Source organism: Sarcophilus harrisii, chromosome 3 (assembly GCF_902635505.1).
Source record: "Sarcophilus harrisii chromosome 3, mSarHar1.11, whole genome shotgun sequence".
Classification (NCBI taxonomy): Eukaryota; Metazoa; Chordata; class Mammalia; order Dasyuromorphia; family Dasyuridae; genus Sarcophilus; species Sarcophilus harrisii.
The window spans coordinates 200718678-200745035 of NC_045428.1; the positions used below are offsets into that span (position 1 = coordinate 200718678).

The 26358-nt window shown below is 35.7% G+C and overlaps 1 protein-coding gene across 4 annotated transcripts in view; it reads right to left on the reverse strand.

Annotated features, from left to right (window-relative positions):
* The window catches only part of FRMPD4 (FERM and PDZ domain containing 4), a 723029-nt gene that overhangs the window by 43752 nt on the left and 652919 nt on the right, over window positions 1–26358 (reverse strand). For all 4 annotated transcript variants that reach the window (XM_012546092.3, XM_031958997.1, XM_031958998.1 and 1 more), the window contains 3 exons: window positions 24187–24232; window positions 5492–5596; window positions 138–245 (listed from right to left, as the gene is read on the reverse strand). In XM_012546092.3, coding sequence (XP_012401546.2) covers window positions 138–245; window positions 5492–5596; window positions 24187–24232 — 259 coding nt within the window. The remainder of the gene's footprint in view (window positions 1–137; window positions 246–5491; window positions 5597–24186; window positions 24233–26358) is intronic.

Consider the following 26358-nt stretch of genomic DNA (forward strand, 5'->3'; position numbering starts at 1 on the left):
GAACCTCATCAATTTTTAAGCACTTACATTTTACATGAAGGCAATCAATTAAGAACAGACAAAGGTGAGGTGCCTCGAAGGAGTTATTGTTGAAGTTATATAGTGTGCCTCAGGACATTGTGGCAGTGTGGGCTTACCTTTATTGAAGTACTGCAGTCAAAACGGAATGACTTGGTTTGCCCATTTTCCAAGTAGACCTTTAAAACATTTGGCATGAAAAGAAGCGAATTGTCCTTTACTGTTTCCTGTGGAAAGGAGCAAGTCAGCCAAATTAGTATCTTTCCATTCTGAGTAATTAAACAGTTGTTCTATAGTAAAAGTAGTACAATGAACAAAACCCCATAATTTTCTTATGGGCAGTCGTTTGACAAAGCCAAAACTATAATTTATTGTATTCTGGTCATCCCTGCTGTTAGCTCAGCAGGGAAGGCAGTGCAGCTGAACTATAGTGAGTGGGAAGTAAACTGATACAGATGCTGTTGTAGGATAATACACCATTATTCTTTCCAGGCTAGGATTATAACTGATCTACCTTAACCACTTCTACACAAGCTTGGGTTAGTGTTCCTCTACCTTTGCATGCTATGGAGATGTGACTCTTGAATGACTCAGAGACTCTGAGCTGACATTTAAGCAATATGTCACATATTTAAATAGACAACAGCAACATAATGATTGTAGGTGTTCCTTAAACAAGCCCTGATAATTTTGTGAATAGGGAGTAACTGAGTGCTACTCACATGGGAAGAGAGAGAAGTGCTACTATAGTAGTCTTGGTTATAAAGGTTTTTCTTTCAATGGGCTCAACTGGAATATTTCCTATTCTAGGTAGAAAAACTATTAAGAGAGGCTATCCCACACATTTTTCTCTTATAGAATCTTGCCTATCTATAGCTGAAATCTGGGTACTTCAAACATCAAGTAATAAGTCTCTAATGATTTTATGTCTCAGACTCTGAGAATGCTATATTTCTGAGCCTTCTGTTTGAGATTACTTCCAACACCACAAAGACTTGCTTGTAATAGGAAATGAAGGTTTTACAACCTACCAGAAGGACCAGATATAAAGACTTAAGAATTCTGCAACTACCAGTATGACCAAAATTAAGATAAAGGTTTAGTTTTGGCCGAAATTCTGGTCCCAAGTCATAAATGACCAGTCTGTCACACACAAAAGCAATTATATCATTTGTTTTGGGGTCTGGATGCATTATTACAAAATCTAAATTGTATTACTATAATTGCTTTGATTTTAAGTGACAATATTTACATCAAACATTAGTATTTAATTTAACACTGCTTAGCAATTGAGATTATTTTTTGACAAAATAAAGTCCGGTAAAATATTGTGTTTCACCTATTAACTCAGTGGTTCTAAACAACAGTATTAAAGATAATTTAAAATTTGTTTTCTTCATTTAAAAAAACCCATACAGGAAATTTTTTGAATATACTACAGGAAGAGAAATACTTTCAATTTCTAACATAGTAATGGATTACAACATTAGCTAGCATTTATATTGAGCTTTAAGGTTTACAAAGCATTTTACAAATATTATCACATTTTATCCCCACAACTGTCAAAGAGGGGCTATAATTTACCCCCAATTTAGAGATGGGGGAACTGAAATGATAGAGATTAAGTGATTTCTCCAGGGTTTTAAGGCTAATAAGTGTTTGAAGTTGGGTTTATACACAGATCTTTATGATTCCAGGTCCAGCATTCCATCCATTATGTGATCTAGCTGCCAAATATATGGAAGTAGCAACATAGTACAGTGAAGAGTAATGAATTTGCATTCAGAGGCTCTGGCTTCAAATCTTAGCTCTATCACAACTTCTTCTGTAAAGTAGAAGAGTTAGAGTGCCACTCCTATATCTAGAATTCGCTGAAGTCCCCAATCAACATTTCATGTTTAGAAGTAATAGAAAATGACACCAGGGTGTGATATATGCCAAGTAGTGAACTACAGAAATGTATCCTTTTAAATTTTCTCTCTTTGAGTGGAAATATTGACATTTGGGGGGAGTGGAAAAGGACAAAATATAAATAAGCTACACTTGAAAGAGCTCAGTGAATCACTATATTGAACCGTGTTCTTCACTTACAAATCTGATGGACTGAATACTGACTGGATTTTATAGGCTTGGAGCCAAGTACTAATGAATTTGAGCGAACCAGTTTATATTTGAATAGAAGAAGGAGGTTGGATCATAGAGATGAAAAGGGGTGACAAAGGTGTAGGTGTGGGTGAACCCACCAACCTGTGTCCCATGACATTAATTCCAGTTATAAGAAGGAAGCTACTTAAGGATTGCTCGAGGCAATCAGAAGCTGTCCCTGGGTCTCAGGGAAAGAACCATCTCCAGTAAGCTTTGTTTTTTTTCCTAGAACTGCCTGTCAAAGCAGCTTCTGGAATAATTTCCTCTGTATAGATGCACAAGGTATTTGCTTGTCAAGCATCAGGCTGTGCTATCTTGGGCAAAGCAATGGATCTGCTGCAGTTTTATCTAAGGACTGAAGCCTGGAGGAAGGTTGGAGCTAAGATAGATATTTTTTCCTGAAATGGAGTTAAATGCTTCTATATAACCTAGGAAGTCTATTAGCATGGATTAATGTAGGGGGATCATAACTTGGGGATCACCAATTTAAGTTTTTAAAAATTTAAAACATCTGAATTATTTTAACATAAAAGTTTTTTTTTTTTTGAGTCCTGTGAATTTTAATTTCTTCATTTAAAAACATTACTTTGGGAAGGGGCCCATAGTCTTCACTAAGATTACCAAGAGGTTTTTCATGACACAAAGAAGCTTAAAACTTCCTGGCCTAGGGTATTTGGCAAATGAATTGATACCCCCGGCTGTGTAAGAGCAAGAGGCACAACAGGTGACGGGACAAGCTGAGGTTAAGAGGCTAGCTTGAGGTGGATGGCAGCAAAAATAGTTTGTCTGCTTCAATTTTTCACAAATCAGCCATGATGGATATTTTAAACCAATAAGGAACAAATCCTCCCCAACTGCCAATGATGCCTCCTGGTATGTAATGGAGGTAGTCCTGAGGTATCAAATACTTTGCCAGCAGCGTAATATCTGGAAGGTCCTGGATTGACTGTAAGTTTGCACATGGGAAATCAAGCAAACAAACAAATCATATCATATAAAAGCTGGTCTAGCCAAGTTCAGAAAGCTGATTTGTTCAGGGTTTTGTTTTTATTTTTTTTTTTTGGTCAAGTTCAACTCTCTGTGATTCCATTTTTCTTGGCAAAGAGACTGGAATTGTTTCTAATTTCCTTTTCAAACTCATTTTATAATATGAGAAAACTGAGGCAAACAGGGTTATAAGTGACTACCCCAGGGTCACACAGCTGATAAGTGCCTGAGGTCAGATTTGAATTTAGAGAAATAAGTCTTTTTGACTCTGAAACCAAAAGGTTGACTATCCAGTGATGGAGAAATGGTAGAAAGATGACTAAGTTCAAATTTTGACTGTATCACTTACTGTTCCCAAGATGTTAGCTAACATAAAAGTTTTTGATGTGGGAGAGAGCCCTGAACTTGGGATTCAAGAAAACTTAGATTCAAATACTGGCTCAAAGAAGCAATATTTGAAATATTTGATATTGGGCAAATTAGCAACAAGCATTTAAGTGTTTAGCAAGTGCTAGAGACTGCTAAATTATGAGGATGCAAAAAAAAGTCAATACACTGTTACTGACTTCAAAGAGCATACATTCTAAAGAGAAAGATATGGTATAAACAATTAGTTATCATACAAATTTTTAGGTGATCTCTAAGATTCCTTCCAGATTTAAATCTATGACCTCATGATCTTCTGAAGATTTATGACCAAAGCAAGTTATGAAAAAACGAACAAGTTTTGTCCATAATGGTGGAAATATTATCCATACAAATGAACTCATTGACCCTTGAAGTAAACACAATAAGGGGGCAAATTTTGAAAAGTAGTTTGCATAATCACAATTTTGGTGTGTTTTTTTCAAGCAAAATAAATTTCAAAGGGACAAAAATTTGAATATATTTATTGTTACTTTAAAAAAATTGAAAATGGTCTGTAATTTTTTTTTGTAGGAAATTAAAGGAAACATCACATTCATTCATTAATTCATTCATTCAACAAATATAAACATTGAATATATGAAGTCTCGTACTGGGGAAGACATAGTTTAAATGCTATTAATAACTGACATTAATAGAATTTGAAAGTTTACATATATAACATTTGAGCTTCAAGACAATGGAAAGAAATAGAAGCTATACTATTGTTATTCCTATTTTCCAGAAGACTGAAGTGAAAGATAAAGTGATTTGATGATGTCATGCATATGACCTTAAATCTTCCTAATCTATATTTTATCACACTATTTACTATACAACACTTTCTCTTCAGATATCATCCCTGCTCTTATGCACTTTCCCCTTGTTTTTGTTGTTCATCCTTCTTACTCAAAGAAAACAAATGACTTTAGGAATGTGATGTCTTGACTTGCAAATGACTTGGATTTAAAGGAGACAGAGTTGTGCAAGATTATCAAGTTTATTCTCTCCTCCAAAGGCATCTGGGTCCAGTGGCAAGACAATGGTCAGGAAAACTGGCAATAGCTCTGGAAGCAGTGAGAGATCATAGCCTTTTTAAGCTGTCTTTTCCAGGTCTCAGTTTGTCTCTGAGGCGATGTCCATTCAGTAATTAAAGGCTAGGTGAGAATTGAGGCAAAAAATGGCCTCATTTGCCATACCCAAAAGAATCAAGTCTGGGAAGGGAACACCTTCAGAATCTCTGACTCAAACAGAAACTATTGCTAACCACACTCTGAGCCATCAAAACCCAAACAATAAGCAAGTGAGGCTTGGGCTGATACCTATTATTGGCCAATTGGGCTAAGACACATATATAAAATATTATATGCTAAGTACTGAAGGATGTATACAATGAAGGATTACATGAAGCATGGAAGAGCAGGGGAAGTCATTGCTAACTGGACAATCAAGTAGGAAATGGCATCAGTGGTGGGATGTAAAGGATGTATAGGAATTCAACAGTCAAAAAGGTGAAGAAAGATGTACATGTATGCATGAGCACATGTTTGATTTTAGTCTGAGAATTAATTACAATTCTAGTTTAGTGATTTGTTGATTATATTTGGGGATAGAATAGAATATTCACTTTGACTGAATTTGGCCTAGTTAATAACTACTGACCTCAACAAATATTTATTGGACATTTATCATTGGTATAAGGCTTTATGTCAGTGTTGAAAGAAGTAGCAGATGTGATCCCCTACTCTTAAGAAGTTTATTATCTAGTATAGAATCTTTAAAAAAAAAATTAGGCCAGAAGAAATTGTAATTAAAAATAGACCTAAATGCATAATCAGAAAGTGATTGATTATTCCAATCACAAAAATTAGATTTGAGTGAATACACATGATCTTAAAAAATCTCTGCCTCACAAAGAAGAGAATTTTAAACTCACCGAAACCTGGCCATTGATGATGACCTCCTCTGAGAAACGCACTTTAACAGGATTGGACTTCAACCTTGCCTTTTTAGCAGCACTAATAAATGCTGACTTGGGAGACTGGAAGGGAAAGAACATTTTTTATCAGATTAATTTGGAACAGAACCTATACTTCTCTGTGACATAATGGTTCTCTACTTGTTCTCATATATTCTGCATTTTACTTGAAAATATAAGGTTTGGCATATGCCCATTTTAAGAACCAAATTTAAATAATCATTTAAATCTTATTATGGCCAAAAAAAATCACCAATGAACACAGAAACATCCTAATATGCATACACTATTAGAATTTTATTTGCTCACTGGACTGAAAAATGCCAAAAAATATCTTCTATGTCACATATCCAAGTATTTTTTTTTTTTCTTTTTAGGGACTGCTTTAAACTCTATCTGTTTGCATGAGCACATGAGCTCTGTTCTCATTATAGCCCTATCAGGCAAACTGTGAAGAGAAAATAATGGCATTGTCTAATGCTATCCCTATACAAAGCCAGCTGAGAAGAAGTTGTTGGAATAGAGGGGAAAGAGGCATAGATAATTAAAAACAATGGATAATTCAGCTATCATTTACATCTGTTTTGGGAATAGAGTAGGACAAGCACGTACAGATACATTCATGTATTCACTTCTCAGTAGTTACCCTTTTGGCTCAGTTTGTTGTTGGTGGCAAGGATCTTCCTGGACTGTAGTGGAGAGTAAATCCTCGCCCACAGTCATCAACCAAATCACAGCCAATTGAAAATTGGCTGGATATTTTGTTCCCTTTTTGCTTTTCTCAAAGTCCCTAGAATTTAGATGATATCATCTAATCTTATCTTCATGAATCATTGCATTTACAAGCTTGTTCTTTGATTGAGAAACCATACATAGAAAAAGTATTCCTTCTCAGATGTTCAAAAGCAAAATGGATTAATCTACTTTGAAAAGGAGGGTAGTCTAGGATAGCAAAATGAGAGATTCTTCAATTTTCATTCTGGGATTACTGAATTGATTTGCTAAGTAATCTTGGTTCAAAGACCAAAATACCACCAACAGTTTTTTAAATTTCTCTATGCAAAAGATACAAATAGTCCCTGCCCCAGAGGAGCCATATGCTCTACTGGCATTGGGGAAGGAGAAAATGGTTACAACTAAGTAGATACAAAGAAATATGGGAAAGAAGAGAACATTAATGATCCATCAGAGAAGGCTTAATAGAAGAGATGGCAAATGCACTCCAGACATGAAGGATGATTTGTGCAAACATGCAAAGACAGGAGATGGGTTATCAAATTCAGAAAATTGTTATATTAACACCACTCCCCCCAAAAGAAATTAGATATCAAAAGAGATCAATGTAGTTTCACAAAGAGGTCACTGATGAGGCCATATTTTATAAGAACATGTATAAAACAAGAAAAGAATGACCAAACCAAGATAGAGAAAAAAAGAAGGGGCAAAGGTCCACAATAAAATTCAATAGAGAATAATTAAGGGTTATGAAAAAATTCTAATAAAAATTATTTTAAAAGTATGTATGCAATAAGAAATAGAAAAAAAAAGAAGTTGATCTATATTTGAAGCCTAAGATGACTTTTATTCTGAGGGCAACAAATATTTCTTAAAGAGTATTCAATTTGAAATAATAATAATGACAACAACAAGTGGCATTTATGTAGCTCTTACTATATGTCAGGCACAGGCTAAGCACTTCATAAATATTATTTCATTTGATATAACAACTCTGGAAATTAGGGACTATTATTAATCCTATTTTGTAGATTGATATTCTACTTAGATATTATTTCTCTCACTTTTTAATGAGGGGAACAATCTATGAAGATTCTCATTTTGATTTCCATTTTTCCTAATACTCATTTAAAATATATTTATCTCTAAAAGGGTGCATTCCTATACCTTTCCTTCTTCACTTTAGTTTCTCAATATTCAATGATAATAATAAATAGCAATATTATTATGCTTTAAAGTTTACAAAAGCACATATAGATTATCTCATTTGATTCATAAATCCCACATGGATTGTATGTGGGCCAGTTATTCTGGACTGAAACCAGTTTCTCTGATTTCATACTCAGTTCTCTTTACCAGTGTTATGTGATAGTTCTACTATAGTCTTCTGGCAAGATCACAGCTGAAGCATCCTTCTGTGTACCATAGTATTAAGATAGAGAAACCTTGAAGAAGGCAGACAGTTGAGTGGGGAAAATGCAGAATTTGCATAGCTGTGTACAATCATAAATTATCTCTTGGGTATAGCATGAGATATTGTCCCAATGGGGAAAATTATGATCGTGAGATCTGGTCCCTGTGTGTGCTTGTTAGGGAGATTGGTATCATTGAATTCATTGGTATCATTGGTATTTGTGACAGAGCAGTGTGACTACTGAAGAAATAAAACAGAACAAGGCACAACAGTAAGAGAGATTGAAACTAATTTGTAATCTGTTTCCTTATTTGCAAATTGGGAATAATAATAATATTTGCCTTCCAGGGGTGTTGTGAGGATTAAATGAAATAATCTATGTAATCATTATTTTATTATCATTGTCATGATTCTTATTATATACTGATGAACTAGCATGAGGAAGAAAGGTATATGAATGCACATTAAGAGAAGGCAAGGGTAGATAAACATCCAAATGAAGATCTTTTATTTATTCTTTCATTTAGAAGGAGTGAGAGGAATGTTGTCAAAGCAGAAGGTATGGAGTCAGTTTCATGTTGGGTACATGAAGAGTCAGACAAAAGCAGAACAAATTGGCTATATAGCTGATTGGAGAGGTTGTAGGCTTTGGATTCTGTGCTAATGTCCATGGAACATTTTTTGGACGTGTGATGGATAAGTCCAGATGGACATAAACATCTGGTTGGGACCACTCTGAGTCTCTACATGAGAAAAGAATGTGTAGGGAAGAGTTAATGGACCCAGAGCCTGAGTGTGAATGTTAATAGGGATAGGTGGATTGTGAGTTGATGTGGGTCCCTGTTACGTTTTTAAACAGTACATTGACAAGTTAGCCTGTGTATCATATTCAAGGAAGAATAATCAGGATGATGAAGAGTTTATAAAAATGTTCGAAGAAAATAATTTTAGCTTGCAGAAGATCAGTAGTTAAAGGGAGACCAATTTTAGCTTAATAGAGGCAAGAAATTCCTAAAAATGAGATAGAAGGTTGAACTATATTATATATATATATAATATATATTTATAAATTATAAATAATATATACATTTATAAATAAAATATATATATATTACAATGTTCTTTTCAGCTTTAAGATTCTATGATTCCATAGTGCAGGTAAAACACTATGGTGATGAATAATAGTTATTGATCAATAATAATTGTCATAATATACTTCCCCAATATATTTTTGAAAGTTATGACTTGATTATAGAAACCCATGTCTAAAGCAAGTTCATAATTTGGGACAAAACCCAGTGATTTAGCTTATTACAGACACAGAATAAATATATCACCAATTTACTGTAATCTTGATATAGCCAAATATTATATATTATATTATATATTTATATATTCCTATAACATAGTAATAAGCAGCAAAATTAACTATTTCCACCTCAAGTCAGTACAGATAGACTAATTAGACTGTAATTATTCATTTTCCCATAGGATTCAGTTTTAGGGATGGGTTCTCTTTTTGAATCTTTGGCTTAAATACCATCATAATCCAGTAATTAACTTCTCATCCATTTTGTGGTGAATTGAGCACTTAAAGAATCATAATTCTCAGAGATAGAAGCTCACTGTCTGAAGTACTGGGGCAGAAGCTACATTTTAATTGGTTATTCTTTAGAACCAAACTACTTCTTTTGACAAGTTTTTTTAAATGACTAAGAAAATTCTATTTTAATTTTAAAGTTTTAAATTACTAAAAAAATCCACAGGTTATATAGTACCCTCATCTATTTTTTTATTTATGGTCTATGATAAGTAATGATTGACAAAGAAATAATTTAGGGATGGTCTAATTTGCTTTTGAAATGCCATCTTTTAGCTGAAGGGAAAACATTATTCTCCCTTAATGAATTAAAGCAGGTGATATTTACATTGACACAATGGAATTTTCCCCTATTGTTCTGATTCTTCATGACTAATAGAAAATATGTTTAATAGGACTGTGCATGTATAATCTATATCAGATTGCTTGCTGTCTTGGGGAGAGGGGAAGAGGAAAGAAAAGGAAAGAAGAGAGGAAGTAAAAATTTGGAACTCAAACTCTTACAAAAGTGAATGTTGAAAACTATCTTTACATGTAATTGGAAAAAAAATACTACTAAACAGACTGATACAATGGATTATCATAAGTGAAGCATTTATGTTTGTGTGAAAGCTATATTGAATGACAGAGAGTTATTTTGAGATAGAATATTTTACTTATCAATTATCATTAGGGAATGAGCAGATAGGTGAAATTTCCAGATTACTGAATTTTATTTCTTTAAATACCCAAATCTTAAAAACAATTTTAATCTCTTTGAAAAAAGGACAGCTTTCTAAAATGCATTACTTACTCAATATAACAACTTTTTCTTGGTGTGCCCTGGATAGAGAATTGGGCCTTTAGTCAGCAAGTCCTGAATTCAGATTTGACCTCAGACATTTACAAGCTGTTTGACTATGTAAACACTTACTAGCTGTTTGACACTATGTAAGTCACTTAACCTCTTTAAGCCTCAATATCCTTGTCTGTAAAATGGGGACAATAATAGTACCTATATCTGAAAGTTCTTGTGATGAACAAATGAGATTATGATTGTAAAATGCTTAACTTACTGCCTGACACATAAGAGTTATGCAAGTTAGCTCTTATTATCATTAATTTGTCATTATCACATACTTAAATTATGGCATAGGGACCATAATACAGTGATCATTTTAGGGATAAAGAGTTGTGCAGTACCATTGTGAGATAAACTACTCCAGGGTGATTCCATCTGTTTCCTGAAATAATCAGTGTGCTTACTTCTAGTAGTATTTTATTTCTTTTGAAGTATTTCCCTTTCTCCCTCACTCCCTCTTTTAATCTATCATTACTGCCTTTGAAGGAGTTTAACATCCAAAGTTCTTATTCCCAAGAGATAATCAGTTAATCCTGGATTATAAATATCTTGAAAAAAGGTCACTGATTGAATTCAATTCTTTTTTTCTTCTTAAAGCATTTCGTGAATTTACACCAAAAAGTACCTCATTATATTTAGCATTCAGTACTATCATACACAGTTCTTAGTGATGAAGATAAATGTCAGTATGATGATAAATGGCAGATATTCAAATACTACAGTCTGAGAGACACAGAAGGAGTATGTTAGGTGACAGAGAAGTTATGAAATACTATGGTACTAAAGGGAAGACCCATAATTTATTTTAGAATCTCTTTAATTTGGACTTCATTGATAATGACTTTGTGAAAAATATGACCTGGAGGGGGGAAAAACGTCACATATATGATCTGTGAAGGACCTTAGAGGTCATCTCTCTCATTCAATCTCATAATTTTATTGATGAAGGAAGTAAGGACAAAGGAGATACTTTGACTGGCCCATGTTACACAGCCAGTAAATATTACAGAGGGGATCTGATCAGTAAATTAAAAGGATAACCAATATTTCATATGGGAAAAAGTCAAGCTTTTAAAAACCAAATATACTTCATCACATTGACTATAGTGTAAATGAATAATAGCGTTAATTATAATTGAGTCTTATCTACTCATTAAAAAAGACCACATGGGACCTTCACTTGATAGTATAGTTTTAGCTTTTGGCATTATTCTGACTATATAAAAGTAATAACAATGAATTTATTAAAAATTCAATATTTCAGAATTTTCAGTAATTAATTGGTCTTTCTCTAATCCTAACTCCTCAGAATTCATTCTGTAGTTTCATTTTGTTTTTGTAATATCATTTTAACAAGTGATTAGTATTTAAAAAGAACATCATAGGTTTTCTTTTTCGTTTTTCAATGAATTCAGGTAATTAAGCTAGGCTTTTTGTTTCTTAGTAGACCCTCTTTCTAGTCTTATGGAAAACTTAAGTCTTTGGGAAGAAGAGGTTGGGAACTATGGGAAAGGTGGAACTGGAAGCAGCAGTATAAGAGGCTAGATGGGAAAGATAATATACTTTTATGCCAAAAGAAAAATAGGAAAGAAAATATCTATGTGTGTATCAGAGATCAGAGATCAGAGAAACTGGCACTCTATGAAATGATACTGATCTATATCACCAATAAAAGGAAGGGATTAGAGCATTTATTAAGTGCTTACTAGCCAGGAGCTATTCTCATTGTTTTGTAAATATTATTTCATTTGATCCTGACATGTATATGCCTACATATATCTGTGCATCTGTATGTATGTTAAAAAAGCAGGTTATCTGTTTTTATTTCTGCTATCAATATAAAGTTTAGTAGATTAGATGCTGAGGTATAGAACAAGGAAGGAAGGAGATGCCAAAAAAAAAAAGAAAAAAGCAATGAAAGATATTGTTTAGCCTACCACTAGAAAAAGGTATTAATGAATCCCTGGGTTCATTGTTCATTGACATTTATTCAAAACAGTGTCTAGTACAATGTTATGCACCCTGAGGATGCTCAGTAAATATTTGATGGTGATAATAACTTCAGTATCTATCAGGAGCTTTTCATGGATTAAGAAGTATGAGGATTCATTTCATATGAGTCTTATGCATGCATATTTTTCTTCTTCAACCAGATATTCTGGAGGTAGGGACTTGATGTATTCAATAAATGCTTTTGAAAAGAAGAATGAATGGAAAGGATTTGAAGGACTGTTTTTAGTATGGAGACATTAGGTCCAGTCTCATTGTATCTCATTTCCTCCTTTACAAATATAGGTTAAATCTAATTTATTCCAGAACCAGGGGAAATTGGTGGCACATATCAATAGTAACTCTCTTTTCCCTATTTTTATTTCTTATTTGCATTCCTGTTGGACAAGAATATAGTCCTCATGTTGTGACATAGAGGATGAATGTATTTTTTGCAGTTGTCAAAGTTCTTTCTTCTATGCTAACATACACAATATCACCTATACTTGGATTCCCTTATCCTTTATCTCTTGCTGAAAATCCTATTAATCTTTTAATTCAACTACTCCATAATTAAGCTGTCCTTATCTCCCCAGCCAATAATAATTTCTTCATCTCTGCCTCCCACTTCAACCTCTACCTTTCTTCTGTACTTACCACATATTATTTGATATTTTACTTATTTACCTATGTAGCACATGTCCTTCTTAGGCTATAAGTTCCATGAAGGAGAGAGATTGTGTCTTATTTAAAATTTGTGTCTTTTCCAGGATTTCCATTATGAGAGGCTCTGAATGTCCTCAGTGCCTAATTAGTGACTATTGAAATAGAGGGCTGTAGGCTCTAGTAACCTGTGTGTAACCATATTCAAAGTTAGAGATAGAAACTCATTACCATTTGTAGGAGTTAAAATCTCTTACCACTGCATTTTTTTTTAATACAGGGAATTTGAAAAATCCTAACATAAACTTCCATACCCAATATCTTTAACATAGTAAGATCAGAGAAACTGGCACTCTATGAAATGATACTGATCTATATCACCAATAAAAGGAAGGGATTAGAGCATTTATTAAGTGCTTACTAGCCAGGAGCTATTCTCATTTTTTTGTAAATATTATTTCATTTGATCCTGACAATAGCACAAAGGTTGGTGCTATTATTTCATTCCTATTTTATGGTTGAAAAAACTGAGCAAAGCAGAAATTAAGCGATTTGTCCAACACCCCACAGTTACTAACTAAAGACTGTGTTTGAGCTTAGGTCTTCTTGACTCCAGGTCGTGTATATCTACTGTACCATCTATTTACTACAATGTAAGTTTTTTGAGCCAGTAATTATTTTTGTATTTGCACCCTTAATGATGGGGGCATTATAATCACTTAATAAATGATTATAAAATGAATGAGGCTGCTATGGGAATACATAATAAAACAGAAAAAAAATAACATTGTAAAAATAAAATGCAAAAATTCTTCCAAAAAAAGAGCAAGTTTTCCATTTTGATTTTTAAGTTTCTTGAATTCAGGGACTACCTCTCACTGTGCCTGGCACAGTGATTCAGATAGCAGGCCTGCCATTACAATTCATTGAATGGAATGTCCATAATATGAAAGGGAAACATATAAAGGAACAAAAATGGAATTTCAGAAGCAGACAAGTAAAAATCAGATATTTGACATTATCTACAAGTAAAGGCAGCAGATATCTGGGAACTACTATACTATATACCATGCCATGGTAGCATGGGCACAGACCTACCTATTGAATTTGACAAAAGTTTCAAACCTGAGTCCATGTCTTTACTTGGTGATATTATGCAGAGGAAACCAAACATAAAAATGCTGGGCAGCAAGTTGTAAAATTAATTAAAATGCTAATTTTTATTGTCAGTAATAAAAGTAGAATTTATTGACTTTCAGTCCACTGGATCATCTGTTTCTGCCCATGAAACCTGGAATCTGGACTATGTTTAGCAAACAAATGTAATCCAGCATCAGGAATAGGAATGATTTAGCAAATTAAGTAGCAAATTGCTTTATTCATGCATAAACCTAGCAATTCTCTCTCAATCTCTCTCTCTCTCTCTCTCTCTCTCTCTCTCTCTCTCTCTCTCTCTAATGTTTTAGTTATAGAAAAAATGGTATACAAAGTAGATGATGATAATAGAATTTGTGGTGTGGCAAGGAAGACAAAGAATTGAAGATTCTCATAGTTAGAAGCAACATCTGGGAGTATTTAAACTGGTTCTTATATGTACTGCTAGGTATTATATAAGGGCCAGAGTCTGGACATAGAAGAGGAAGATCTAGCTTATAATACCTTTTTGGCCATATTACCCTGGGCAAATTACTCAACTACCCTCAGCCTCAATATCTGTAAAATAGAGTAATAATAACATCTATAACCCCCAGGGTTATTTTAAGGGTCAAATGAAATAATGCTTGTAAAGTGTTTTGTAAACCTTACAGCATCATATAACTTCCAGTTTTTATTATTTATAAGAATATTCTTATGCTCTATAGGTAGCCATCATCCAAACTTTGGTTAATAATCTCTAGTAAGTCAACTCATTCCATTCTCTGAGAACTCCCCTTGGCTGACCCCACAAGAATGATATTGATTATAACACCAATGTAGAGTTAGAGGAGATCATTTAGTCCAAGCCCATCATTTTACAAAGGAAAAAAATGAGATGCAGAGAAGTTGGATTAATTTGCCTTAAGTCACATATGTAGTAACCCTCAAAGCCAGAATTCAAACCTGGGTCCTTTCACTGACTCAGGAGTCCTTGTTCTTTACTACACTACATTCAGAAGGTTGGATTTGAGCTTAGCCTTAAATACTTCAAAAACTTTGCTAAATGGAGAAGAAAGAGGAGAAGAAAGTCATTCCATAAAGAAAGAAATGGATTAGGGAAACATGGAGTTGGAGAGAAAAGATTATGATGCAGCTACTATCAGTCATATTGAATACATGCTTTCCTGGGATGAGTTGCTGAATTTTGATTTCAAACATAAAATTACAGCTAGGGAGAAGGAAGCGGGAGGAAGGAGAGAGAGGGAGAGAGAAAGAGAGAGAGAGAGAAGGGGGGGGGGAAGAAAGATGGAAAAAGAGGAAGAGAGACACAGAGAGACAAAGAGAGACAGAGATGCACAGAAAAACACAGAGACAGAGGGAGACAGAGACAGAGAGAGAGGGAAAGAGGGAGGAAGGGAAAAGAAAAAGGGAAAAAGGGAGAGGGAGATTTGAAAGGGAGAGGGAGAGAGGGAAAAGGAGTAAAGAGATAGGAGAGAGGAGAGAGAGAGAGAGAGAGAGAGAGAGAGACAGAGCGAGACAAAGGTTTCTAGTAATCCATGAAAAATTTGCAAAGGATGTAATAGATATTACCACCACTATCATCATCAATCACATTTCAAAAGAACTTCAAAGCTTATAAAACTACTTCCTAACAACCATCCTGTAAGGTAGGTAGTAGAAGTATTACTGCCCTCATTTTATAGATAGAACTGAAGCTTAAAGAAACAAATGACTTGCCCAGGAACATATGATTTGTAACTGTAAGAGCCAGAATTTGAATACAGTTCATCCTGACTCGAAGACTAGGGCTTTTTTCAGCCTATGCATCAATGACTTGCCTTTCCTCCCAATTTTCTCTCTGAAGTCAGTGGCTGAAAAACCATATTTTTGCTAAGTAAGCTTTCAGAAGTTAGTGAGGATAAAACAGAATGGTAATGATTTCATGTTTCCATTGGATTTAAAGGATGATTTAACCAAATAAAAGACAGACTTCAAGTTTTATCAAGAACTGGAACTGTTCAATGTCTTTATCATTGGAATATATTTAGACTGGTGCCATAGAAATGTTTTAGATTGCAGAAAATGATTAAAATATGAGTGCCTCAGAGTTAAGTGAAAAAGAAAAATTGAACCCTATATCCTAAAAAATAAATCGTGCAACCTTCACAAAATGATTAGCTTAGCTATAATTCATATTCCATTTAATCAAATAAACATTGATTAAGTACCAACTCTGTGCCAGGCACTGTGCCAGGTAATTGAGATATAGGGGAAAAGGAAGTGAATCTTTGTTCCTCAAGGAACTTATATTCTACTGGGTAAAAGGCTACAATATATGGAGAGAGAGAGAGACAGACAGACAGACAGAAGACAGACAGAGACAGACAGAGAGACACAAAGATAGAAACAGAGACACACACAGACAGAAACAGAGACAGAGACACAAAGACAGAGAGAGACAGAGACAGCACACACACACATAGACAGCAACAGAGACACACACATAGAAACAGAGAAACACAGGGAGACAGAAAGACAGAAAGAGACAGAGACACACACACACAGAGACAGAAAGACAAAGACAGAGAGACAGGGAGAGAGACAGAGACAGAGACAGACACACAGAGAATCAGAGAGACAGAGACAGAGGGAAACAGATTCAGAGAGAGAGACAGAGACAGAGACAAAGAAGAGAGAGAGAGAGACAGAGACAGAGAAGACAGAGATGAGAGAGATAAAGATAGGAAAAGATAGAGACAAAGACAAAGACAGGTACAGAATCAGTGAGAATATGAGGAAGGAGAGAACACTTATAAATGAGAGGAATCAAACCTGGCTTTTTAAAGGAGTTGACATTTGAGCTAAGCTATGAAAAGTTAAGAATACTGACATGTAGAGATGAGGAGGGAATATAATATAGTCAAGATATTCTTAATATAGCCTAAACAAGAGGATGGAGATAAAAAGTGGGAGACACAAGATTAAGTGTGGGGAGCAGCTACTAGGCTAATATGACTGGAAGGTAGGGGACATAGGGAAGAATAATAATAAATAAGTATGAAGAATTAGGTGGAAGCCATATTTGTGAAGGATTATCAAGGTCAGATTAAATTTGTCCTGAAGGCAATTAGGGGCTTCATACAGATGGTAGGGATAGTGGATTGAGCAATGAGTCTAGACTCAGGAAGACCTGAGTTCAAAACTAGTTGTGTGACCCTGGGCAAATCATTTAACCTCTTTGCCTCAATTTCCTTATTTGTAAAATGAAGATAATAATTATAGCTACCTTACAGGGCTGTTGTGAGAGTCAAGTGATATAATAATTATAAAGTATATAACACAATACCTGGCACATAGAAAGTATTATATAGGGGCAGCTAGATGGTGCAGTGAATAGAGCATCAGCCCTGGATCAGACACTTAATGCCTCCTAGCTATGTGACCCTGGGTAAGTCACTTAACCCCAATTGCCTTTCAAAAGCCCTTCCCCCCCCCCACACACAAGAAAGTGCTATATAAATCTCAGCTTATTCTGATTATTATCTTTTTTTTTGCTGAGGCAATTGGGGTTAAGTGACCTGTTCAGGTTCACACAGGTAGGAAGTGTTAAGTGTCTGAGACCAGATTTAAACTCAGGTCCTCCTGACTTCAGGACTGGTGCTCTATCCACTGTACTGCCTAGCTGCCCCCTGATTATTATTTTTGAGTGGAGAATTGGGGAAGTCAGATAATAGTCCTAGGAACATTGATTTGGCAACTATGTGAGGGCATTTTGAAAGAGAGAGACTGCAAGTTGAGAGATTAATCAGGGAGCTATTTTAGTAATCTATGTGAGAAAAAATGAAGGCTTATAATAGGATAATGGTCATTTGAGTGAATGTGGAAGCAACAAGACTTAGCAACTGATTAGCTAAAGACAGTAAGAAAAGAAGAGGCAGGGAAACTTTAAAACTTTATAGTTGGTTCTCTAGAAGGACAGTTATGTATTATGTATTTGACAGTAAATGGAAAATCTGTAAGATGGGTGCATTTAGGGGAAAGTTAATGAGTCTAATGCTGGACACACCAATGATGATAGCATGTATGTAATGCCTTAAAATTTATAAGATGCTTTACAATTATTATCTCAGTTTATCCTCACAAGAATCCTAGGAAACAGGTGCTATTATTATCTCCATTTTATATAGGAAGAAATGGAGGCAGATAGGATCAAACAGCTATTAAGTGTGGGATTGGGGTGGGATTTAAATCTGTGTCTTCCTCACTCCAGGTCTACAACTCTATTTACTGTACCACATAGCTGCCTCTGTGATGTTCAAGTGAAGATATGATGGAGACAATTAACAATGTAAGATTGCAATTCAGGAGAAAGATTAGAACTAAGTAGGTAGATTTGGGAGACAACTGAATAAAAATTAGAATTAAATCCATCCTAATTAATGGGATCATCAGAGTTCCAGAATGGAGAAGTAGAAGGGAGTACCCAGAACAGAATTTTGGGGGATGTCCATACTTAGTGGATTACACATGATGATTTAGCTAAACAGGCTGAGAAGAATACGCCAAATATATAAGAGAACTGAGAGAGGGAAGTATCACAGATGCCAAAGGAGGAGAGAACATCCAGAAAAGGAGGGATTATGAATATTGTCAAAAACTGCACAAATGTCAAATAGAATGGAGACTATTAAAAAGCTATTAAAGTTAGCAGTTAAGAGATCATTAGTGATATTGGAAAGAATAGTTTTAGTAAGTGTTTGGGTTGGAAGCCAGATTATAGGGGGTTGAGAAGTGAGTGAATGGTGAGGGAATAAAACAAGTGTGGAAGACTGTCAATGTTTGACTGTAAATGAGGAGAAGCTATAATATGCTAGGTTGAAGGGATGGTGGAGTCAAGTGAAGATTGGTCCATCCTTTAAGATAGGGTAAACTTGAGAATATTTATTGGAATGAATGAACAAGAAGAGATTAAACATGTAAAAGAAGGAAGTAGTGACTAAGTAAAAAAAAAATGAAAACAAGAATGGTGTAGATGGCTTGAAGGCAGCCATTCTCCAACTGAAAAATGGTCAAAGGATATGAACAGACAATTCTCAGATGAAGAAATTGAAACTATTTCTAGTCATATGAAAAGATGCTCCAAGTCATTATTAATCAGAGAAATGCAAATTAAGACAACTCTAAGATACCACTACACACCTGTCAGATTGGCTAAAATGACAGGAAAAAATAATGATGATTGTTGGAGGGGATGCGGGAAAACTGGGACATTGATGCATTGTTGGTGGAGTTGTGAACGAATCCAACCATTCTGGAGAGTAGTTTGGAACTATGCTCAAAAAGTTATCAAACTGTGCATACCCTTTGATCCAGCAGAGTTTCTACTGGGCTTATACCCCAAAGAGATACTAAAGAAAGGAAAGGGACCTGTATGTGCACGAATGTTTGTGGCAGTCCTCTTCGTAGTGGCTAGAAACTGGAAACTGAGTGGATGCCCATCAGTTGGAGAATGGCTGAATAAATTGTGGTATATGAATATTATTGTTCTGTAAGAAATGACTAACAGGATGATTTCAGAAAGGCCTGGAGAGACTTACACAAACTGATGCTGAGTGAAAAGAGCAGGGCCAAGAGATCATTATATACTTCAACAACAATACTATATGATGACCAGTTCTGATGGACCTGGCCATCCTCAGCAACGAGATCAACCAAATCATTTCCAATGGAGCAGTAATGAACTGAACCAGCTACGCCCAGAGAAAGAACTCTGGTGATGACTAAAAACCATTACATTGAATTCCCAATCCCTATATTTTTGCCCACCTGCATTTTTGATTTCCTTCACAGGCTAATTGTACAATATTTCAGAGTATGATTCTTTTTGTACAGCAAAATAACGTTTTGGTCATGTATACTTATTGTGTATCTAATTTATATTTTAATATATTTAACATCTACTGGTCATCCTGCCATCTGGGGGAGGGGGTGGGGGGTAAGAGGTGAAAAATTGGAACAAGAGGTTTGGCAATTGTCAATGCTGTAAAGTTACCCATACATATAACCTGTAAATAAAAGGCTATTAAATAAAATAATAAAAAAAAGAAACCCCCCCCAAAAAAAAGATGGCTTGAAGGCAGAAGAATAAATTTTAAACAGAAATTGTGGGTAGTATGATAGAGGGTCTCTATCTATCTATAATGATTGTAATGAAGAAGTGAAGGTCAAATTGAGTATGTTCTATTTTTTGTTTTGGTATTCCCAGTGCATACATACCACAGTGCCTGACACAGAGTAAACACTTAAAAAAATGCTTGCTAGTTGATTGTAGAGCATAAATTTGAAGTGTATTCAGTTGGTATGATTGAATTTCTCCAACAGTATAGTAGTAAAGATTCCTAGATATAGAGATGGAAATGACCTTAGAATTTATATTTTGAATCTCTTCCTATTCCAGTCCACCTTCTACACAGCTGTCAAAAAGATTTTCCTTAAGCAGAGATTTAATATTTAATCTCATCACACCCCTACTCAATAAACTCCAGTAGTTCCCTATTGTTGCTAGGATAAAATAAACTCCTCTGTGTAACTTTTAAAGTTCTTTATGATTTGGACTCAATGTATCTTTCCAGGCTCTCTGTACATTGTAGTCCTTCCTGAACTCAGTCCATTAACTAAATGATTCTCTCTGTTCGTATAGTTCCTGGGGTTCTCCATCTCCATACTTTTACCAGTGAGTAGCATGTACTCCTTCCTCACCTCTTGCCTCATAGAATCCCTCTTTTCTTCAAAAAGCAGCTCAAGCACTATCTTCTATCTGAATATTTTTTTCTAAACTCTGCTTTTTGAAGGGAGGGATTGCTTCATTTTAAAAAAAATATTTGTATCCCCAGTGCCTAACACAAAGCCTGGAACATGGTAAATGCTAGTAGATAGTTTCTGATTGACATCAGTAATCAAACTCACACATTTTAGAATACAGAAGCTCAGGCAACAAGTGAATTTCTAAAGACCTCAGAAATAATAAATTGATTCTCTGCTTTCAAATCCAGGGTTCTCCCCCACTCCAGAAGATGTTAAATCTTTAGTTTCCCAATCATTAAGACCCCGTCCCTTCCAAGTACTATCAGGAGCAATGCTTTTCTATCCTTTGGGACAGAAAGCTTCAGTTGCCCCTCGGGAGGAAGGATTGTAGTCAAATCTAGATACAGAAAATTAAGGAATTTTCTCCTTTCTCCAGTCTTTTATTCCATTCTCCTACTTTTCCTACTTATACATACCTGTCTTCAGGATGGGATCGCACTCAATATTATCCCCTAAATATACTCTATAAACACAAATTTTCACTTGCTTAGTCTTATACTTTTACAGATGATTTCTTTTTCTACCCTTCCTTCTAGATCGTCCTCATATTTGACTGTGTGTGTTTCCATTTGAGGGTTAGTGTTTCCCTGAATCAAGCTAGTAGACTACTTCCTCCTCTTCTTCCTCCTTCTCCTCCTCCTCCTCCTCCTCCTCCTCCTCCTTTTCCTCCTCTTGTTGCTCCTCCTCCTCCTCCTCTTCCTCCTCCTTCTCCTCCTCCTCCTCCTCCTCTTCTTCCTTCTTCTTCTTCTCCTCCTCTTCCTCCTCTTCCTCCTCCTTCTCCTCCTTTTTTCTCTCTCTTTCTCTCTCTCTTTCTCATGCACACACACACACACATACACACACAAACACATACACATACACCACAGACTGATTTAGACATTATAAGTCTGCCTACATGTTGTAAAATAAAAAATGAAAACCTGGAAAGGATGGTGGAAGTTCTTCTGGGTTCTCTTTTGGTCAAGCATAAGTAGACAAGGGGATGAAGGATTCAAGGTTGGAAAATCATGTTTTTTTTTGAATTAGTTAAACATAGCATCAAGAACGTGAAGGGAGGAGGAGGTGATAGATTGGGAGATTAGAGAGGAATTGAAAGACTGAAGGTCACAGTGATGAAATTAGAAAGTTATATAATTAGAGGAATTTTAGTATTCAGAATCATGATGGTTGCTCAGTTCTAAGTATGATGGTGAAGTCTAAATTATAACCATTTCTGTGTGTGATTAAGAAAGAGTAAGGATATTTGGAAGATAAAGAGGATGAGGAAATAAGGACAGTGTTTGAAGGGGGCATCAGCAGGTATTTAAGAGCAGAGATTTTGGTTGAGAGGAAGACTATGAACTAGACACTTAACTCTTTGGAGAAGGAAGGGCCTGATGGCAGGTGGATGACTATGACAAGTGTCCATAACAGGTAGTATAGAAGAATTGAGGGATGGAGAAGGAGTAATAGAGGCAAATAGAGTAAACTTTGAAGATTGAGAAAGTTCTGAGTATGGATAGCAAAGGTGTTTAAGTGAGCATGAGCGATAGAGAGAATTGTCAAAAATGCAGTGATTATCAGAGGGGGCTAGATTTCTGTGAACACAAGAATAAAAGGATTGTGAAGGTAAGAGATCTGAGCTAATAAGGAATTTGTTAACACTAGAATCAGGTTTCAGAGGACATCATGGAAAGCAGAGATGGATAGAAACTATGGAGGAATAGGATTGAGGTGGAAAGGGATAAAATTATGGGTAGAGAGAGCAGAAAAAAAGGATGTTTTGCCTCAGAAGATGACAACTCAAATGGATGAGGGAAGTTGGAGTTGAGAATTTGAACTCTCTAAGATGGAGGAAGAATCAATTGACCTGAAGCCCTTTACTCCAGAGTCCTGTGATGAGTGAACATCATGTGAGTCAAGTTCATCTTCTTCCATCAATGACATGCTGAACATTGGTAGAGGAAGTAGAGGTTTCTGTCTAGGAATTGGAGTCAGAGAATAACTTGTTTGGGTCTTCCAGGCTACAATGAACTGGTGCTCAGCACCAGCCCAGTAGCCTGAGCTCAAGATAGCGAGGACATTGAGAAAATATCCTGCTTGTAGAGCATGGGGTGGGGGAAAGATTTTGTACCTCAATAACTGAAGTACCTACTGTCTAGTATCATTGACTTAGCTTAATTAAAATACTCAATTTGCATTTGAATGGATGCAAGCTAGAGTCTTGTAGTTCTTAGTTATGTGGGTATAATGAACAGTGGAGTTAGCAGAAGTAGCAGGGAGATGATCATGATGGGTACCTTGAAACTTGGGAGTGCTAAATGATCATTCTCCCTCAACCCACATAGCTATTTGCTAAATATTGCCTTTTTTTTTTTTACTGATACAATCTAAGTTTCCATTTTTTTTTTCTATCTGTGCATACATTACTCCTACTTCCTATACTGTATAATCCAGCCAAATTGATCTAGTGATTGTGCACACATATCAGTTCCCCTCCTCTTCTTATGTCTTTCCACTGGCCTGCCTCATGCCTGGAAAATGTTCCCTCACAACTTTGCTTTGTAGAATCCCTCTCTTCCTTCAAGATCCAGTGCAAGCTCTGCTTGCTCCAAGAAGCTTTCCTTTTTTCCCTCAATGTAGTGCTTTCTCTCTCTAATTACTTAGTAGGAAATTTATTTTTATTTACTCTCTTCATATTTATTTGGTATATACTTATCATTGTTGTTATTTTTATTCAGTCATTTCAGTTGTGTCTAACTGTCTGTGAACCCATTTGGGGTTTTCTTGGCAAAGATACTGGAGTGGTTTGCCATTTCCTTCTCTAGCTCACTTGACAGATGAGTAAACTAAAGCAAACAGGGTTAAGTGCCTTGTCCAGCTCACACAGGAAGGTAAGAGTCTGAGGGTAGACTGATTCCAGCCCCATTGTTCTATTCATTGTCCCACATAGCTGCTCCCTATTCATAAAAGCTACATTTCCCCAAATGTTATATACACATATATATACATACACATACACATATGTATATATATATATATATATATATATATATATATATATATACATATAAACTTCGCATACCTGCTAGAGATTTGACCTTGGAGTAGGATTTGGGTCCAAGTTCTGTCTTTGGCCAATAAAAGCTGTGTGGCCATGGGTAAATAATTTAGTTTCACAGTGCTCTAGGCAGCTCTCTATGTTGCAGATGAGTGGTTAATCTATATCCTTGGGAGAGTTTTCATGCTGGGACTTTCCTATACTTTTGAAATTCTATGTGTAGATTGAAATAAAAACAAACAAAAATCATTTTTCCCCATGCTGCCACATTTTGGTATTATTTTGATGAAAAATAGCTCTGAAAAATGCCAAGAAAATGGAAACCTAGTGGTATGTGAGAGCGGGGGGCATTTACTCACGGCACACTCACAGGGTAAGGTTGAATGACAGTGAGGAGGATCGATTCTTTGCAGTTTCTGTAAGAGAGAAAAAAACATTTATGAAATACAGAGAACCAGGGCTTTAAAGACTCCAATAGTTTTCTTTGGAGATGAGATGCTGTGATCCAATGGCAAGTATTCATTGGAATCCCAGGACAAAACAGATCAGAACACAAAACAAGCTTTGAATCTGCAGTGACAGCTAAAAACAAAGTGCTTCCCAAGTGAAACAAACAACCTGGTTTAAAACTTCCCATGCAGTTCACATTTGGAGGTATTACCTGCTCCACCACACAGTTGTGCACTAAAATAATGCTCTGCTGAGTAGGGAACAGTTTTAAAACCATCAGCTCAATCTGTTCTTTGTACCTTTTCCCTGTTAAGAAAATTGATTTTTCCTTCTCCCCTTCTGTGTTTCCAATTTTCTCTTCTGTTTTAAAAAATTTCTCCATTTCTGTACTATTAGTTTGGGTAGTTTTTCACAATGTGGGGTGGGAGGAATGAAGAAAGATTTCTGAAAATTTCTCAGCTACTTGGGAAACTAATTATTTTATAAGGGTCAACATCACTTTAAAAATTCCTTTATGACATTTCATGTAAAAGCAACATACTGAAAATCATGCCCTAGTGAACATCACCTATTACATTGTGCCAACCACTTAACGAGCAGGAGCAGTACATCGTATATTGGGCCCATAAACATTATGAAGAGGAAACTATTGGGAAAGATTTCAGGCTAAAAGGAGTACTTTGGTAGCAAAGGGAGTGCTTTTGTGGTTAGTAGCTGAATAATGCAATGATTTAATTGTCCCCAAATAGCAAACCATCTATTATAATTGTTATTATTATTATATCACTGGTTGCAATTCATTCTTTTTCTCTATCTCTCCTTGTCTTTTTTTCTGTTTCTCTGTTAATCTTTCTCTCTCCCTGACTCTCACTGTTTCTGTCTTTCTGTCTCTTTGACATTGCCTGCCTACCTATCCTTCTGTCTATATCTTTGGTTCTCTCTGTTTTTCTCTTTCTCTATGTTTGCGTCTCTCTGATTTGCCTGCCTGACTATCTCTGTCTATCCCTGTCTCTAACTTCCTGTGTTTCTTTCTCTACATCTATGTCTCTCACTGCCTGCTTGCCTATCTATCTGGCCCTGTCTCTGCCTCTCTGTTTCTAACTTTCTCTACATCGTGTCTCTCTGACTTTGTCTGCCTGCCTCTCTCATTTGTCTATCTCTATCTTTCTCTGTTTCTGTCTTTCTCTACATCTGTGTTTCTCTTTGTTTGCCTGCCTCTCTCTCTGACTGTCTCTCTGTTTTCCATTTGTTCACTACAGAAAGGCTAGTTGCAACTTTGTGGAAAAGCACCAGACTTTCTTTCCCTCATATTGCAGTTAATTGCCTGGTGGTATGATTTATTGCTTATTTGTATGAAGAAAAGATGATCTGTATGCAAGGTCTGCTTCCTTAGACAACCCACCACAAATCACATTTGTAACACTAACTGCTTTGTTGTTGAGCCTGCACACTCTTCTGGCTGTGTTGCTGCTGTGTCCTACTGACATATTGCTGGGAGGGAAATCAATGGAGCAGTGGGAAACAGGAATGGAATAGAAATTTAGGGGAGAATGAGGAATAAGCAAGAAAATAGTGAGAATGAAACTGGTCTCTTCAATCCCATTTTATAAAAGGACTGCCTCATTTTTAGAACCACAGCTGCTGGAGAGTGGACAGAAAGTACTAGCTTGGGTTTCAGGCATTATTATTAGCATGGCTTACCTATAAAGCTGAATCTAACTATGAGAACAGAGTGCCAGAACCTATGTTCATCTCTAAGAACTAAGGTTTTATCATTTTTCCCAGGATGGAGGCGGAGCAGAAATGATTAGACAATGTGAGGATTCAGATATGGACTTAGTGAATTAAGAACTACAAATATGATTTCTAGTTTCAACATACACACCCAAATTATTTTGATTAAAAAAAAAACAACAAACTTCTTAGGCTGGCATCCATGGCCTTTCAAAATTTGGCACTGCCCTGCTCATTGTTTAGTTGTCCCTGACTTTTCATGACCCCATTTGGGGTTTTCTTGGCAAAAATGCTGGAGTGATTTGCCACTTCCTTTTCCAGTTCACTTTACAGATGAGGAAACTGAGGCAAACAGAAT